The sequence below is a fragment of the Oryzias latipes genome, assembly GCF_053564925.1.
Source record: "Oryzias latipes strain Hd-rR chromosome 1 unlocalized genomic scaffold, Olatipes_Hd-rR_3.1 chr1_Y_2".
NCBI classification, from domain to species: Eukaryota; Metazoa; Chordata; class Actinopteri; order Beloniformes; family Adrianichthyidae; genus Oryzias; species Oryzias latipes.
In genome coordinates, this window is record NW_027616336.1 from 228,323 (window position 1) to 244,189 (window position 15,867).

The following is a 15,867-nucleotide window of genomic DNA, read 5'->3' on the forward strand; positions in this document are numbered from 1 at the left end:
TAGAAAGAAAAGGATTTCTAAAAAGAACAAGAACAGAAGCTGCAAACTAGATTTTAAAAAAACTTACTGTTTCATTAAATCATTAAAGATTCATGGAACACTTTTTTTTAAAAGGAAAAAATATGAATTTTATAACAATGTTTCTCATTTCTAAAACATTTAATTTTTCTGACGTCTTTTTAAACTCAGCTGACAACAGATTTTTCATTTTATGATTCAGTTGTCACGAACAGGAGAAATAAACTTGTTTTCACCTAATTTGTCTTCAAGAAAGGAAGGACTTTGCCCCGGCTCTTTTAAAGCGCCCTAAAAGTTACTTATTTATTTTAAAAGCGCATCTCTGCTCGGTTTATTGCTGGTAATCCGGGTGTAAAAACATATTTTTCTGATAAGAGTTTGTATGGGCTTTGACCTTTGACCGGAGCAGAGACTGAGCGTGAGCCAATCACCTTTAGACTGAGCTGTCCCTTTAAGACGTCCACCCGGAAGTCGCCTTCTGACGTGATCGCACAATAACCGTTTTATGTATTTCGATGTTAAAAACGGATTTTATCCGGTGAATGAGAGTAAAGTGTTCAAAAGCGCACTTTGATCGGAATTTACTGAACTTTGATAATAAAACCAACAGTTTTTCCTCACAATAAAAAATAAAAACGAGTTAAACATTATTGAACCGTACACTCTTCATCAAAACCTGGTCACGGCAGCTTTCCGCCATCATCTTAAGCTATTTCATTTAGAAAGTGCGTAAAGTTCATAAACTCACACTTTTTACGGTTTTGGACTTAAGCCTCATACAGCCTGTGACCCACCTTGTCTGCGCATGCGCATGAGAGACGCTGATCCAGAAGGAAGAGACAGAGCATGTCTGCAGACGGGGCCCAGCGGGGGGGCTCCTCCGGGACCCCCCGCTTCATCAGCGGGGTGGTGGAAGGTGAGCAGAGCGGGGACCGGAGTTCACCTGCCGGGACGGGACCGCAGGCATGCTGTCGACCCGGATGTTTGCAGGGAAGACCTAAGAAAGTAACCGTGCCTTTGCTTGACGCAGGTTTCTACGGGCGACCGTGGACCATGGAGCAGAGGACGGAGCTCTTCAAGAGGTGCCCCTTCTTCAGAACTTAGTCCAAATGCAGGAAAAGTTATTTTAAAATGCACCGTCTCATCTATGCACTCTTTCACTGAGTCTGTGTCCATCTTTACTGCAGAGACTCTTTCTTCACTTTGTCAGACTTCAGCTTCTTTAGATATTTAGTTTTTTGTTTTTCAGCGTTTTGTTTCCCATCTCCAACTATTAAACATTTCACAATCTAAAAGATGAGGATATATTTTAGGGTTTTATGAAAAAAGATTTATTTATTTTTTAAATATCTTGGTGTTCATTTGAATTGGATTAAAATGTTAAAGAAGGTGGATTTAGAGAAACGTTTTCTGGTTACATTTCCACCTTTGGCTTCACCAGGGAGCAGCAGTGGGGGTTGAACACGTACCTGTACGCCCCCAAAGACGACTACAAGCACCGGATGTACTGGAGAGAGCTGTACTCACCTGAGGAGGCAGGTGAGACCACTGAGCTGCCCGCTGCTCAAAGCCTGTAGATCAGGGGGTAGGCGATTGTGAAGCACAATTTTTCAGCAAAATTGAGGAAATATGAATTCATATGGCATTACAAACCTTCTAGAAGCACAAACACATTTTCAAAATAATCACTTTAAGTCTCTGAGAGGGGGTCCAAGTATAAGTGTGCTGGTCCCCAGCCCGGATAAAATCCAGGGTCGTGTCAGGAAGGGCATCCATTTTTGGTTCTGCCACCAGCACCAGAGAGGAACAGTTCCCCGCGTCTATTATTATTTTTTTTTTCAAGAACTTGCTGGTTTTCCTCTCTTGTGTTTCTGGCACGGAAATTCACAGTTCAGGCTCGTCCTGCTGGCATGCTGCAGGTTCATCAACCACCAGTGAAAGCTGACAAACCAGCAGAAGGAAATCCGTCTTTTGGGTTGATCTTCAGTCTGGTCTCAGTCAGGATCCAGACTGACGCATCTCCGTTTTTTTCCCCAGACCAGCTGAAGGCCCTGATTTCAGCAGCCAAGCAGCACCAGGTGGAGTTCATCTACGCCATCTCTCCCGGTTTGGACATAACCTTTTCTAACCCCAAAGAAGTGGTGGCTCTGAAGAGGAAGCTGGATCAGGTAGGGCTTCTCTGCTCCGGGTTTGGTGGAGGTTGGGGTGGAGCGCCGCCCGTGCCTCATGGTGTCCTGGGCTTTGTTTAATGTGGGACTCCCAGCAGTAAAGCGGGCTGCAGGATGCTGCTTGGGGCGTGAACCCGCGTGACCCTGATCCAGAGCGCCAGGACGTGCCGACGTGTTTGGCTCTTTTTCAGGTGAAGCAGTTCGGCTGCAGTTCCTTCTCTCTGCTCTTTGATGACATTGAGGCAGAAATGTGCGCCGCCGACAAGAAGGCTTTCAGCTCCTTCGCCCACGCTCAGGTGTCCATCACCAACCAGGTGTACGAGCACCTGAGAAGTCCTGAGACTTTCCTGTTCTGCCCCACAGGTCTGAGCTCCGGTGGAACATTTCCTAAACGTTTGTGTTCCATCGGCTGTGTGAGAACATCAAATGTTTCTGTCCCGCCCCCTCAGACTACTGTGCTGCCTTCTGCACCCCCTCCGTGTCCCAGTCCTCCTACCTGCAGACTGTGGGGGAGAAACTGCTGCCGGGCATCGACATCCTGTGGACGGGTACGGCCTGCCTAAGCGGTTCTCCATCCCTGAACTCCTCACAGACCTTCTGAATTCCTCTCCTTTGGAATGTTCAGGTCCAAAGGTGGTGTCCCACAAAATCTCTGTGGAGTCCATAGTAGAGGTTACCTCTGTGCTGAAGAGGCCGCCGGTCATCTGGGACAACATTCACGCCAACGACTACGATCCGCAGAGGCTCTTCCTGGGACCCTATAAGGTAGATTCCACAGCATCGTCTGTGAAGATGTGCTGTGATCCTCACCGGGGTTTGCTTTTTCGAATAGGACCGGCCCACTGAGCTGATTCCCAAACTGAGAGGAGTGCTCACCAACCCCAACTGCGAGTTTTACCCCAACTTTGTGGCCATCCACACTTTGGCCACGTGGTGCAGATCTGCTGACGGAGGAGCGCCGGACGTGGAGATGGGTGAGAGCCTGCTACACCTTCAAACCTCAGCAAAAATCAGGACTGGTGACCGAAAAGCTTTGAAAGAGCTCCTGGTTCACATGGTTAAAGAGGAAACGCACAGTAAATGTTGGCTGGAGACAAAATACCAGACAGTTCTTCTGACCCAAGAAGAGAAGACGGTTGAAGAGCTAGAAGGACCTGCTAGAAGGACTCCGACAGAACCCTCAGAATGAACAACAGGAGGATGAGTTTTGGAAGATCCTTTAGATCTGGTTCGGTATGAAACTTCTTGTACTAGAACTGTCAGAGTAGAAACTTGTTTGGTTCAGATGGAACCACCGTTGGAGGTCCAGTCTTTTTCATTGTCTTCCTTGTTTTAGGGTAGAATGTCTAAACTCTGCCGTCTGTTCTTAGCTAGCTCATCATTTTAGCTTTCCATCGTTGAGAAGTTTCATTCTAAAAAAAAAAAGAACAACAGACATGGTGGAGGTGGCATGATGGTGTGGATCCTGTGTGACCTCAGGTGAAGACGGGCAGGACTGCGGCTACAGCCCCACCAAAGCCCTAAACCTGGCCCTCTCCGACTGGCTGCTGGAGTTGATGAGCGCGGATGGAGCAGCAGGTGGAGCAGATGCTCGCTGAACGACCCTGAAGGCAGAAGAAGATCAGGTTTCTCACAGGCTTTTGGTTTTTTCAGGCCAACTCAAAAAAGATTCTTCAAAAGAGGAGTGGATGCAGACGGACTCGGGGGAGAGTCCCTACGTCCCGGGACCTGAGGAGAACCCGCTGTACACTGCAGAGCCCCTGACTCTGGACGACCTGAAGCTGCTGTCCGACCTCTTCTACCTGCCGTACGAGCACGGGCCCACAGCCAGGAGCATGCTGCAGGAGCTGGACTGGCTGAAGACCCACAGTCAGACTGAGCAGGTGAAGACCGCCACTATTGGGCCTAGGGGTGTTGGGGGGGGTACCCCTATCCCAGGGGGACAGGGGACATTGTGAGGTTGATTTGGAAAAATTGAGATTTTGATTTTGAGGTCTTCTGGTTCTTCAACGGCTTTGGTCCACGCTGGGCACGAAAAACATTCAGGATTCTTGTTGGTTCTTCTGGTTTACTCACTTTAATGGGTTATAGTCGACTTTAAAAGGCCTCAAAAGTTTTCTAGCATCACAGCTGAGGTTTCATGACGTTGGAGGTCCTCTCTACCCTCCCGATGGGTTTCTATAGATCAGAGGTTCAGGATCTCCGAGCAGATGTGTACCTGCAATGCATCTGACCTTCTGTCAGTATTTAGTTCTGCAGTCGGAGCATCTTGTCTGGCAGCGCTTCCTGCTAACACACCTGTCCCCCCCCCAGACAGAGGAGTGGCGCTGCCGAGCGCAGCACTTCGATCAGATGTGCAAGGCGGTGGTGCAGATGTTCAACCGGCTGTCCAACGCTCCCAACCGCCGCATCCTCTACGACCTCTACAACTACATCTGTGACATCAAGAGTGGGGTGGGGCTGGCGTGCGCCCACGTCAAGGCGCTTGGTGAGGGGTCGTGTGTGCCCGCGCCCGGCCAGGGTAACAGTCAGACCCCATGACGCTGCTTTGTTCTCCTCAGGGGGGCAGGACTCACCGGCCGCACAGCTGATGACTGATGACCCCGAACCCTGGGGCTTCAGGGGGGGGCTCTCTGGGGAGTTCCAGGTAGGTGAACCAGCGCCGGGATTTCTGAGCAGAACTCTGCTGGTGTTCTGTGACGTTCTACAGGAAGTGTTTGACCAAAAGTCCCAGAGGACCCTAGATGTTTCCTTAAAGGACCTATATCATGCAAAATTACCTTTTTTGAGCTTTTATGTGTACTATAATGCTCATTCCTCACAGAAAACAACCACGAAGCGGTATTTTGATCTGTTCCCGCATTTCTGAGCATTACTCTAAAAACCTGCTCTCTGTGCACCAGCCCCTCCCAATTCACGAAAATGAGTGGGTCACATTTGTGCGACATAGATGAATGAGGAACAGCCCCTTCCAGGAATAACCCCCAGAATAACACACACACACACACACTTTCTCTGCAGAGCTAGCGGCGATCGACAAAACGCTTTCCTTTCTTATGCACAATACGCACATCCATCTTTGCTAAAGATTAGATGTTTGTTTCCGTGGGCGAGGCGCAGACATGCTGCAGAGGCCGGCTCTAGGATGATGTCCCTGGACCAGTACCTGTTTGTGGTTACTCCCCCCCTCCCCAAATCCCTGTGATGCTTGTGAGAACCTAAGTCACCTGTGAGTTTGTCTAAGCCCCGCCCAGTTAGGTGAGAGCCGGCAGGATTTAAAATGGTTCTGTCCGCGTTTTCCAAGGACAAAGCCTGACTGGGAGAAACACGGAGCGTCCCTCTGACCTGCCTTTATGTTCCTGCAGAGGATGCTGCCGGGACACGGGAACAGGGACCTGTTCAGACACCCCCCCATGACGGCGGTTTACACCGTCCGGCCATACAGCGCCGAGGACCAGGTGAGGATTCTCACTGCCTCCCTCCCGGGTTCCGTCCTGATCCGGGTTCACATGAGGACGTGTGTCATTCCAGACTACTACCGTTCAAAGGGTCTTCAAGGAGATGCAGAAAGGGGGGGCAGGCGACAAAGCCCCTATGATGATGCAGCCACCACTGATCAGTGATGGGTAATGAAGCAGCGTTCTGTTTGGGACTTTTTCCTCTTTTTCTGCTTCCCTCATCATATTATTTCCTCTTCTCTGACGTTGCAGCCTGTCCTCTGGGGAAGTGCCCCCCTCCCCTGGAAATGCCTTTGTAATGGAGGACGACGTGGGGGTGTGCGGCTATGCGTTTGCTCTCATTGATGCCAGACCAGCTGCAGCCAAGTTTCAGGTGATCACAGCAGCATGTTGTTGTTTTCCATCAGAGCTGAAGGAGACTTTGCTCAGCGTTTCTCCCTGAACTGCAGAGGGCGCTCAGCCCCTCCCTGTGTGAGGACTTCCCCTCCCTGGTCGGACTGCAGGTGCTGCCCCGAGTCACCGACCCCTCACCTGCCAGGCGTATGATGGCTCTGCTGTTGTCGTCCCTGAGGAGCAGTGGTGGGTGGAGACCTTCTGATCCCAGAACTTTAATTTGACATCATCACATTTGGTCCAGTTTCTGACCGACCAAAATCCCATTGAGAGCCACGATGAAACCATTCGTTTAGAAAAAGCAGCGTTAAAATCGTTACAATAATTAAGTTATATCCTCTTTAATTTTTTTTTACTTTTTTCAGCAGCAGATAAAAGTCCCTTTCAAAATAAAATGCACCATGTGTCAACTAAGATCCTCCTGCTGCAATAGATTTACTTGAACTAAGATGCAAGATATTCAAACATTTTTTCTATAAAATATTCTGTACCACATTGGTAAAGAATTCCCCCCCCCCCCCCCCCCCAAAAAAAAAAAAATTATATGTAGATGCACATCTCCTCTGAACAGCAACTAAACATCGCAGTGCAGCAGATGATGAGAATATGTGCTATAAGCTCATTCCAAATCACTACAAAACTGCCTAAACTAAAACAAAAGAACCCAAACTACAAACTCGTTATTTATTCTCAGCTTTAACATTTCTCTTCAGAGCTACATGTGGCTCCAGAAGCGTGAGGTTGCAGATCCCTGAACTAAGCGAGAAGATGGAATGATAAATGATCAGCTTTTAGTCATTTACATGACGATGAATGGAAAGACGTTTTTGGAACATAGACGGCATGAGGGAGCAGGAGAGCAGAGGCTGCAGGACTGATCAGATGTTTCTGGTGTATCCAGCTGACTGCAGCTCTCACACACACACACACACACACACACACACACACACACACACACACACACACGCATGGGTGGAGACCTTACTTTTGGACTTTGGTTGAGTCTTAAAGGGAACTCCTTTTTTTCTGTTTGACCTTGTCCCGTTAGCAGCAGCCTGCTCTTACCTGCCCGTGTTGCATCGTAGCGCCCTCTGGAGGCTCTGGTGAAGCAGCAGTAGTGCTCATTTTGCAGCTCTGGATGCTGTTTCAGCTTTCATCAGATCTTACTCTGGAGAGTAATTTAGATTGACAGATCTGATGGAATTTTTTTTTTGTGTAAATGCAGTTGGACCTCAGCCTTAAGGGAAAACCTTCTGTTCAATCGGGTGAAGCCGTTCACAAATACCTGACAGCTCTTTCCCCATCAACACATATGGAGATCTTCATATATTTTACCTGTTTATCTTCTCTGAACGATAACGATAACTGAACCCTGCTAGATTAGTTGAAATTCAGTCAACTGCAGGACACAACCGTGTTTTTCCTTTGTACCTTTAATGTCTCTGAAACTCTGACTTTATCTGTTGGAAAAACCTCACTGCTGCTTTTATTCTGAAGGGGAGTTGAGTGAGCTGGTTTCTCCCTCAAAGGATGCTGAAGCGCAGATTTGCTGATGCATCGTGGAGCTTCACCTGTCCGTATTCATCCTTTTCATCTTTTTGTCCGCTAGATGGCGCTACATGCCTTCAGGTGTCGTTACCTAAAATACCCCTCAGAAAGCCATGTTGCTTCTGCCCCCTGCTGTGTGAACGCTGACCCTGCATGCAGCAGCTCCCTCTTCTGAAGCATGGAGCGATTCAGTCCATCCCAGCAAACAGCAGCCATGAAGTCCAGGATGCTGATATCTGTGAAAGACCTTCAAACTTAGCAGCACGTTGCTGCACCACCTCTTTACTTCTGCTATGGGGCTTCAGCTGCATCATGCTGTCCTCCCTCCTGATGGGTTCCAGCTCCACACATGCCTTTCCTGCCCAGTGAGGTGTGTTTGATGCTTCTGAGGCATAAAAACGTCCAGAAAAACATCTGTGGTTCTGCTGCGAGCGGCGTGTTTTAAGACTCCCTGTAGCTGGATCTTCCCCAGGGTGTGGTGGGGTAGCAGCACGATCGCTTCAGCCCATGGACCAGGGATCCAGTGGTTCGTGGACCGGTCTGTCCCTGCTGGGTCAGTCTGCTTTACAGGTTCACCTGCAGCAGAATGATTCCTGCAGTCTGCTCCAAAGTCATGGCACCCTTTCCACTCCTTTATGCTGCCCGAAAATGGAATTTGATTGCCAGGCGCCACATGCCAGGCCAGCAGCTCAGTCTGCTCTCCATCTGAGAGATCTTCAGTCTCAAACCCACACCTCCTGCTCTGTTCAGGGACGCCACAATTCTCAATCCAGAACCAATTCGTTAAACCGAATCGTGGGGAAAGTGAATCGTTGCATCCCTGCTGCATACCAGTATGTTTATGTTGAAAGTGTCAAACATGTATTGCTTAATAGAAGAAATGTATTATTTCTTCTATTACATCCCCCTAGGTTTAGTATTTGCCAACTGAAATGTTTTTCTTTGTTACTTGCATTTGAGCAAATTTAAAAGAAAGGATTTTTCAGATTTCTTATGTGATACACAAATCACATCGAAACAGAAATAATTTGGCCCAAAAATCAAGATGGGAACCAAATATGGAGAAAATGAATCGTTGCATCCGCAGCTCTGTTGCAGTTCAGTCCAGGGCTTCCTGATCAAAACGCTTCAAACATCTCCATCACCTTCCAAACCCAGATTCATGTCAAACTGCTGTAACTGTGGTAACCAACATTTCATTGAGCAGATACATTTGTCAAACACTTTCAGACAAATGGGTTTCTTTGTTCGGTTGGGAGTTAAATGTCAGTTTGAGGGATTCTGACGCTTATTTGGATTCATATTTGAACGTATAAACTCTCTGATGAAGCTCATCTTCTGTCCTTCAGGATCCAGAGGAGCGTTTTGTGAGTTGAGAGCTAGCGATCGGAGGATGATTGATTTCTTCTCCAAGCTGGGCTCCTTCAAGCACATGTCCGGGGTTGACCTTCCTCAGGACGTCCTGGTGCTGGCGGCGGGTCTGTGAACGCTCCGGCACCCTGTAATCCGTGTTTGACGTGATCCTGATGGATTTAAGATGATCATTTTCTGAAAAATCTGTTTAATAAATGAGTTTGTGTGACACATTCATGTGGAGTTTACTGAAACACCAACTGTTTATTGGTCATGAAGCACACAAAATATATTAATATTTAGTAATATATAGTACTATTATATAGCAATATAAATCTGAAACCCTTCATGTGCACTACAGTAAGGTTGAAGCAGGCGTTTGAGTCCCTGCAGTGACTGAGTCAAACGTCGCTGGCCTTTAAGCCGGCAGCTGAAGACCTGAAGCTCCTCTTCATCAAACTACTCTTTCACAGAAGGAACCAATGGGGATGAAAGCGAATAATTTAAAGCGAGAGCTAAATGTTTAGGTGTTAACGTCGGGTTCAGGAATCAAACAAAGACCTCTGGAGCAGGAGATGCTTTCAAAGCAGCTTCTAAAGGAACTCTGGGTTTCTGGTAAAAGAACTGCAGAACATCAAAGACACCCGAACCCCCAAATCCAGGTTTCTGGTTGAGACGATCTTCTTCCACTTGGTCTTTTGGACGTTCAGCTTTCAGAGAGCGCCTGCAGCAGAAGCTCTCAGGGGGGAGGTTAGTGTGAATTACAGCACGGCGTTAACCGCTCAGATGAACTCCAGGCCCTCGTACTTCACGTCTCCGATCTCTGTCTCTGGCAGCAGCACCTGCCCGTCCAGACTGAAGGCGGTGATGTAAGTGGCGATCTTGCCAGCGTCTTCTTCGGATTTTAGAGCCAGGATGATCTGATCGTCCGTGCCGGGAACAAATTTGAAGGAGGAGAAGCCGTGGGTGGGGTTGAGCGGCCCCACGCGCCGCGTGCTGATGTGGCTGAAGTCGTCAGGGCAGCTGAGCAGCAGGTTGGTCGCACGCCACTCGTCTGCGGTCTCGTCGTAGCGCTCGTGGCTGGCGCGGCGAGGAAGGAAGAACCAGCGCTGGAGGCGCTCGCTCCAAGATGCCGACTCATGGATGAGATAGCCTGCAGGACAGGAACCGGGATTAACACAGGTTTGGTGGTCCATCCCCTAGCCCATGTGTCTCCCTGTATGTGCTAATGTTCTACAGACATGCACTCACCCGGGGGTTCGATCCCCGCTGCACTCCGCAGGCTGTTGTACTTTGGCCCCCAGTTCTGGTGCTCCACGTCTCCGTTGGATCCGATAACCTTCACCCACTCCGGGTTGTTGTTGAGGACTTCCCCGGAGGTGGTGGTCCACTCCTTCCCAAGCCCCCCCAAGAACAGCCGCTCATCCTTCACGGCCATCCACTCTGCCTTGAATCCTGAAAAACCAAGGCAAAAATGAGAACTGGTGCAGAACCCCCCTCCCCCACGGTCTGCTTCCACACCCACCTTTAGAGACTGACCCATCCCCGTCGGCCAGGATGACCCAGGGGATGGCCCGACCGCCCTCTATCCGGTACACCACCCCGGTGCGGTCGTCCACGCTGTACAGGTGACCGTTGAAGACCTGCAGCTCCGACAGCTCCATCCCTGCAGCACAGTTCCTCAGAGTCACACCAGCAGCAGGAACTCCAACCGGAGACCCTGCTCCACCTACCTCGTCCTCTCTCCGACAGCTGACTCTCCAGCGTGACGGTGTCGGCATCCCACTCCACCTCCACCCCGCTGGCGCCATCTAGGACCGCCAGGTAGCCTCTCTTCATGTGGCTAAACCACGTCTGATCCTTGGAGCTCCGTGATGCCGTGTCTAGGTCTGCGATCACGGCGATCCGATAGCGAACGCCGTGCGGCGTCCTCTCTGGAGGGCTCAGAGGATACGTGGAGTTGTACGGCCTTTCACTTCTCTGTGGCAGAGCGGGGCCCGCTGCGGTCCTCCTGAAGGCTTCCTCTGCCCCCGCCTGCACCTGAAGGCGGTGCCCCCCCTGCCTGCCTCTGTGCCCCGCCGTCCGCTGCAAGTAAACGGTGAGCACCACGACCAGCAGGGTCGCCACGGTGATCGCCCGCCATCTGGGATGGAAGCGCAGATCTATGGAAGCAGCCAGGAGGGGGACGCCCTGCAGGGCAAAACCCAAGGAGTTCATGAGAGCGCCGCCTTCATCCTCATCATCAGGGGAGGGGTGAAGGCCACTGCAGCCTGGAAAGGTCAGCACAGAGGCATGATGGGAGATATGTTTGAAGATATGTGAAGAAGAGAAGTAAAATTAATATTCAACACAAACAGAGATGACTAAACGTGGACGCATGACCGCGGAGAGAACTGTTCGTTGCTCCCAGCAGAACTCTGTGGACCCAGGAGGCGGGTCAGAACTTTATGCTCCATTTCAGATAAACTCCGACACTCATCTTTCAGATCACTGTGCAGGATGTGCAGCAACCATAGAGGACTTCCTTCAGATGACCAGACAGGTTACAGTAGCAGGCGAGTGCGTGTGTGCGTGTGCATGTGTGCGCGTGCATGTGTGTGCGCATGCATGTCCAATCAGCTGCATTCAGGGATTACCACAGAACTTAAAGACCGACGGTTCGCGGTTGACCAAAGCTCTTTTAATGGGAGGAGACTTAACTTTCTCATGAGGGCAAAGCTCCTACAAAACCCAGAATCCCATTCAGCTCACAGCAAACACAACGATCAGAACCAAGCAGAGGTGGAGCAGCACCAACCAAACCCAACGGTCAAAAGAACACATTTCTGTCCCAAGACGGGTTTATGGAATTTTGAGGGTTTTTGGCCTGACGTGCGAGGAGGACCATCAGGCTTCAGAAGCACCTCTGCTGAGAATGACCAGCCTGAAGACAAACCACAGAGCACATTCTAGAACTTACAGGAGGCTGACACCGAACACGTTCAGATGCTCGGCCTCCCACCGGTTATGCCATAAGACAGAAATCAATCCGCCCAAACAGATATGCAATATGCTACACCACAGACTGCTCCTCAGCTGCTCCCTGAACAGGTCCACACTTGTCATCAAGCCACAGAAGTGTGGACCTGTCCTCCAGAACCAGTAGCAAGTCCAAACCGCCCTGTCTGCCTCACAATGCATACAGATGTATTCACCTTCCCTTCGCCTCCTCTCCACGGCCATCCTGTCGTCTGGCTCGTCAAACCCGCTCCCTCACGAATGACGGTTCTGCCTTAAGACTCGGGTTTCTGTCTATCAGAGCCAAGAATGAGTCATGTGTTCAGAAGAAACACTGAGGACAACCTGGACGTCTTCAAGCTCCTGGATAAATCCTGTTTCTACAGCAACTTCTGCACAGCTCCGATAAGTCCTCTCAAACTCAAAAAGATCCCCTCTGTCTGTCAAGATTCTCTGAACACAGAGGACTCAATGTCCACCAAACATCAGACGTGTGGAACCCCTCGAAACATTACTTTCCGAAACTGTTCACACACGGCGGGCAGTAACGGTGGATCGCGTTAGACCAGTAATCCGATTACTTATTTTGTGGTCATGAAAACAGACTCGTTGTATATGGATGTGACGCCTCCAGCATTTCCCCTGAGATCAAGTGTGCACGCGCACACCCTGACTCACCTGTGACTAAGAGACGCGCCCCCAGCGGGCGGTTCCGCTTAACGCGCTCCCTGTCCGGAAACAACCGAAGTTCACCCGAAGTTTACCGAAGTTTCACCGAGTTTGTATTTTCTTACGTTACACTTTAAGAGCCTCAAATGCTACACGGTGTCACCTTCAGAAGAGTTTTCTGAAGGTGACACTTCAATTTTATTATGTTTTATTCGAGTGTTAAATCATATGGGTTCGTTTAACTAATGTTAGCCGCACAGCTAACTTAGGCTAACTTCTCGAGCTGCTCTCGGATTCATCTTTAAGATGAAGAAATGACCATGGAGGCGCCAAACAGCATTCAGCTTTCATCTCATCCACGCAATGTGACGTGACCACTCACCGAAATCCCGCAGCTTCGACCAGCTCAGAGCGGCATCTCAGGGAAGGAGATGCTCGGGAATAAGTTTACCGGCGGCGTGAAGCTCCTCCCACCGGCAGCAGCGAAGCTGCGCGCGCACCCTCCCCCTCAAGAGCCGCTGGACATTCATTCACGGACAAAAACACATTTCTGAGGGAATGAAAGCATTTGTTTAACTTACTTTCTTTATTGTAGAAGTTAAAAACACCAATAAAAGCAAATAAAAAAATAAAAGTATGAGTATTTATTTATTTGCAAAAAACTCTAACATTAAGTTAAAATGATAGACAAAAAATTAGCCAAAGAAAATCTGGTGAACAGCACTAAAACTATTAAAATGCCTTAAAAGATTGTAAATTGAACAGTTTTAAGCTTGTTTTAAAAATAAATTAATTTTAAAAAGGACATTTTCTGAAAGAATATTTTCACACAATCTTGTCTGAAAGTGGTTTCAAAGGGTAAATATTTAACATTTTAAATAATTATGTCTAAAGAAACAATCTGACAGAAACATGTGATGGCATCAGTTTAAAATTTAAATGAAGAAAAGCAATGCTCCATTTTACAGAGAAAGACTTCAGAACAATTCAAAGATTTTAGATGAGTCACATTGTGGCTTTAGAAGTAAAGAAACAGTTTGAAAAAGAAGTGAATGGTTCATTAAAAAAAGCCTCTTATGGGAACTCTGAGCAATTCCAAAAAGGCCTTGTCAACCCCAAAAACTATAACAGAGGGGAGTATAAGAAGTTCAAAACATCTGGATGTGAATAATCCATTTTTAATCCATTATATTACATGTAATATGTAATATATGTATGTAAATAAAGTCATCAAGGCAAATTTGATTTTCAAACTATGAATTAATGTTTTCTCAGTGCATTTCTAACAGGGGTGTGACGATTCATTTTAACAATGATTCGATTCATATCATATTTTGTGGTTGTATGTGGGCAGAACCAGGTGTTGTTATTTGAAAGAGATCATTAGAGAAGATGGTATGATGGTATGACTCTGGTGGAGACAAAGATGAAGAGGAGAAGGACAGAAGAGAGGACCAAGTGGTGGACGTTGAATAGGAAAGAGTGCCGAGTGTTTTTCAGGGAAGAGTTGAAGCAGACTTTGGGGGATCAAAAGGCTCCTCCAGATGACTAGACAGCTACAACTAAGAAATCAAGGAAACAAAGAGGAAGAAACTTGGTGTAACATCTGGAATAAAGCAAGCAGGAGGTGAAAGGAAGAAGTTTAGGCATGTGTTTGGAAAAGGTGGTTAGCAAAAGTGCAACACTGACTGAGGGGACAGCATGTATAGGAACACAGGGAGATGATCCACAAGGTGAAGATGGAGGTGTCAAAGGCCAAACAGGATAAGGACTATGACGGGTTGGAAACATAGGAGGGAGTGGTGAATGTGCACAGGTGAGGTAGAGAAAGAGATAATGGAAGGATGTGCAGCAGATTAGGATGATCCAGGACAGAGATGGAAATGTGTTGACAGGTTCCACAAGTGGGATGAAAAGATGTAAGGAGAACTTTAAAGAACTGATGGATGAAGACAATGTTAGAGAGCACAGAGGAGAGGTGGATGTCGTGGAGGAGGAAGTAGCAAAAACGATGAGGATGAAGTGAGGAAGAAGAGAAGGAAGAGAGTGGAAAGGCTATTGATGCTGACAAACATACCTGCGGGGGAACGGAAGAGTTTAGGAGAGGTGCCAGCAGAGTTTTACAAGTTAACCCTTGTGCTGTCCTAGGCACTTTAACATTGGGAGTTGGGTCATCTAGACCCACTAGACAGTGCACTGAACCTTTTTTCTTCAATGATTTGTGAACCTCACTGGTGTCCATGGATTACATGAAATCCTCTTCACCTTTATCCACCTTTGTCATGGTAGGGAGAACACGTCAATATAAGGGTGGGGTCATCTGGACCCCATAAGATAGCACAAGGGATATGAGACTGAACCTTTAGGCTTCTGGTAAAATACAGTAAAGGTCTTTAAGAAACAGAGGAATGTGATGGACTGGGAGCAAAATAAAAAGTGAGTTTATTTAGTTTATAAGTGAGGTATTTCTTTTTGACAAAAAGACTTGTGCGAAAATTCAAAAATTCAAAAGCCAAATGTCTTCTGAGTCACCTGAACATACGCTGAGGCAGGTTTGTTCACGAAAACACATTTTCTTTTCAGGATCTGGAGCTGGGCGATATGACCCGAAAATAATAAATCCTATTTTGTTCATTCCAAATTCGATTTGAATCGATTTTTTTTTTTCAAGGTCACGTCTATTGTTTGTAAGAAGCTCTTCGTTCCTTGCTGCTGTTTTCACAGCTACGCTTTGCAAGAGACCGGCGGGCTGACATTACTCTGAACAACAGAGAGCTGGGAAAATAAAACCTCAGTTTTCCCATACACAAACCGTCTTAAACAACAAATTCAAATTGATCGGTTAATCGCCCAGCCCTACCAGGATGGAAACATTCATTTCCACCAAGTTAAGGCTTGACAATCAAATAGAAACCTTCTGAAAGAACCAAACACGTAGATTTCTAAATAGACAATCAGCTGAAAGTGTGATGAAGGAACCATGAAGATGATTGGATTTCAATTAAACACAGCAAATATATTCTGACCCATTTGGAGACAAACGTGCTGCTGTGGTCGTGGCAGAACCCACAGGTTCTTGAGACTGAGCTCATGACCCGATGAGGAACTTTCTGTACCTGTTTTCTGGTACTCAGCACCATTCATGGATCCATCTGTTCCAGGTTCTGAAGCTGCAAAGAAGCCCCACACCATCACACCACCACCACCATGTTTGACAGCTGCTGTTTTATGGTGAAGCGTCTTCATCCAGTCACAATCAGAAG

At 47.8% G+C, this 15,867-nt stretch overlaps 2 protein-coding genes across 2 annotated transcripts; one reads left to right on the forward strand and one right to left on the reverse strand.

The window, feature by feature from the left end:
- The first annotated feature begins 770 nt into the window (after positions 1-770).
- Positions 771-9,171, forward strand: ogal (O-GlcNAcase like). The gene is made up of 17 exons (XM_078943982.1): positions 771-934; positions 1,049-1,100; positions 1,460-1,557; positions 2,056-2,186; positions 2,378-2,549; positions 2,636-2,734; positions 2,812-2,951; positions 3,019-3,160; positions 3,666-3,764; positions 3,840-4,069; positions 4,500-4,674; positions 4,748-4,833; positions 5,552-5,644; positions 5,718-5,812; positions 5,897-6,017; positions 6,094-6,223; positions 8,935-9,171. The coding sequence occupies exons 1-17, from the start codon at positions 865-867 to the stop codon at positions 9,069-9,071; spliced, it is 2,070 nt and encodes a 689-aa protein (XP_078800108.1). The 5' UTR covers positions 771-864; the 3' UTR covers positions 9,072-9,171.
- Positions 9,172-9,177: 6 nt separating this feature from the next.
- Positions 9,178-13,122, reverse strand: LOC144981266 (soluble calcium-activated nucleotidase 1-like). Its single transcript, XM_078943983.1, has 5 exons — positions 12,987-13,122; positions 10,672-11,208; positions 10,464-10,604; positions 10,190-10,393; positions 9,178-10,091 (listed from the first exon to the last, which is right to left on the reverse strand). Exons 2-5 carry the CDS (start codon positions 11,153-11,155, stop codon positions 9,721-9,723), a joined length of 1,200 nt encoding a protein of 399 aa, XP_078800109.1. The 5' UTR covers positions 11,156-11,208; positions 12,987-13,122; the 3' UTR covers positions 9,178-9,720.
- Between the last annotated feature and the right edge of the window lie 2,745 nt (positions 13,123-15,867).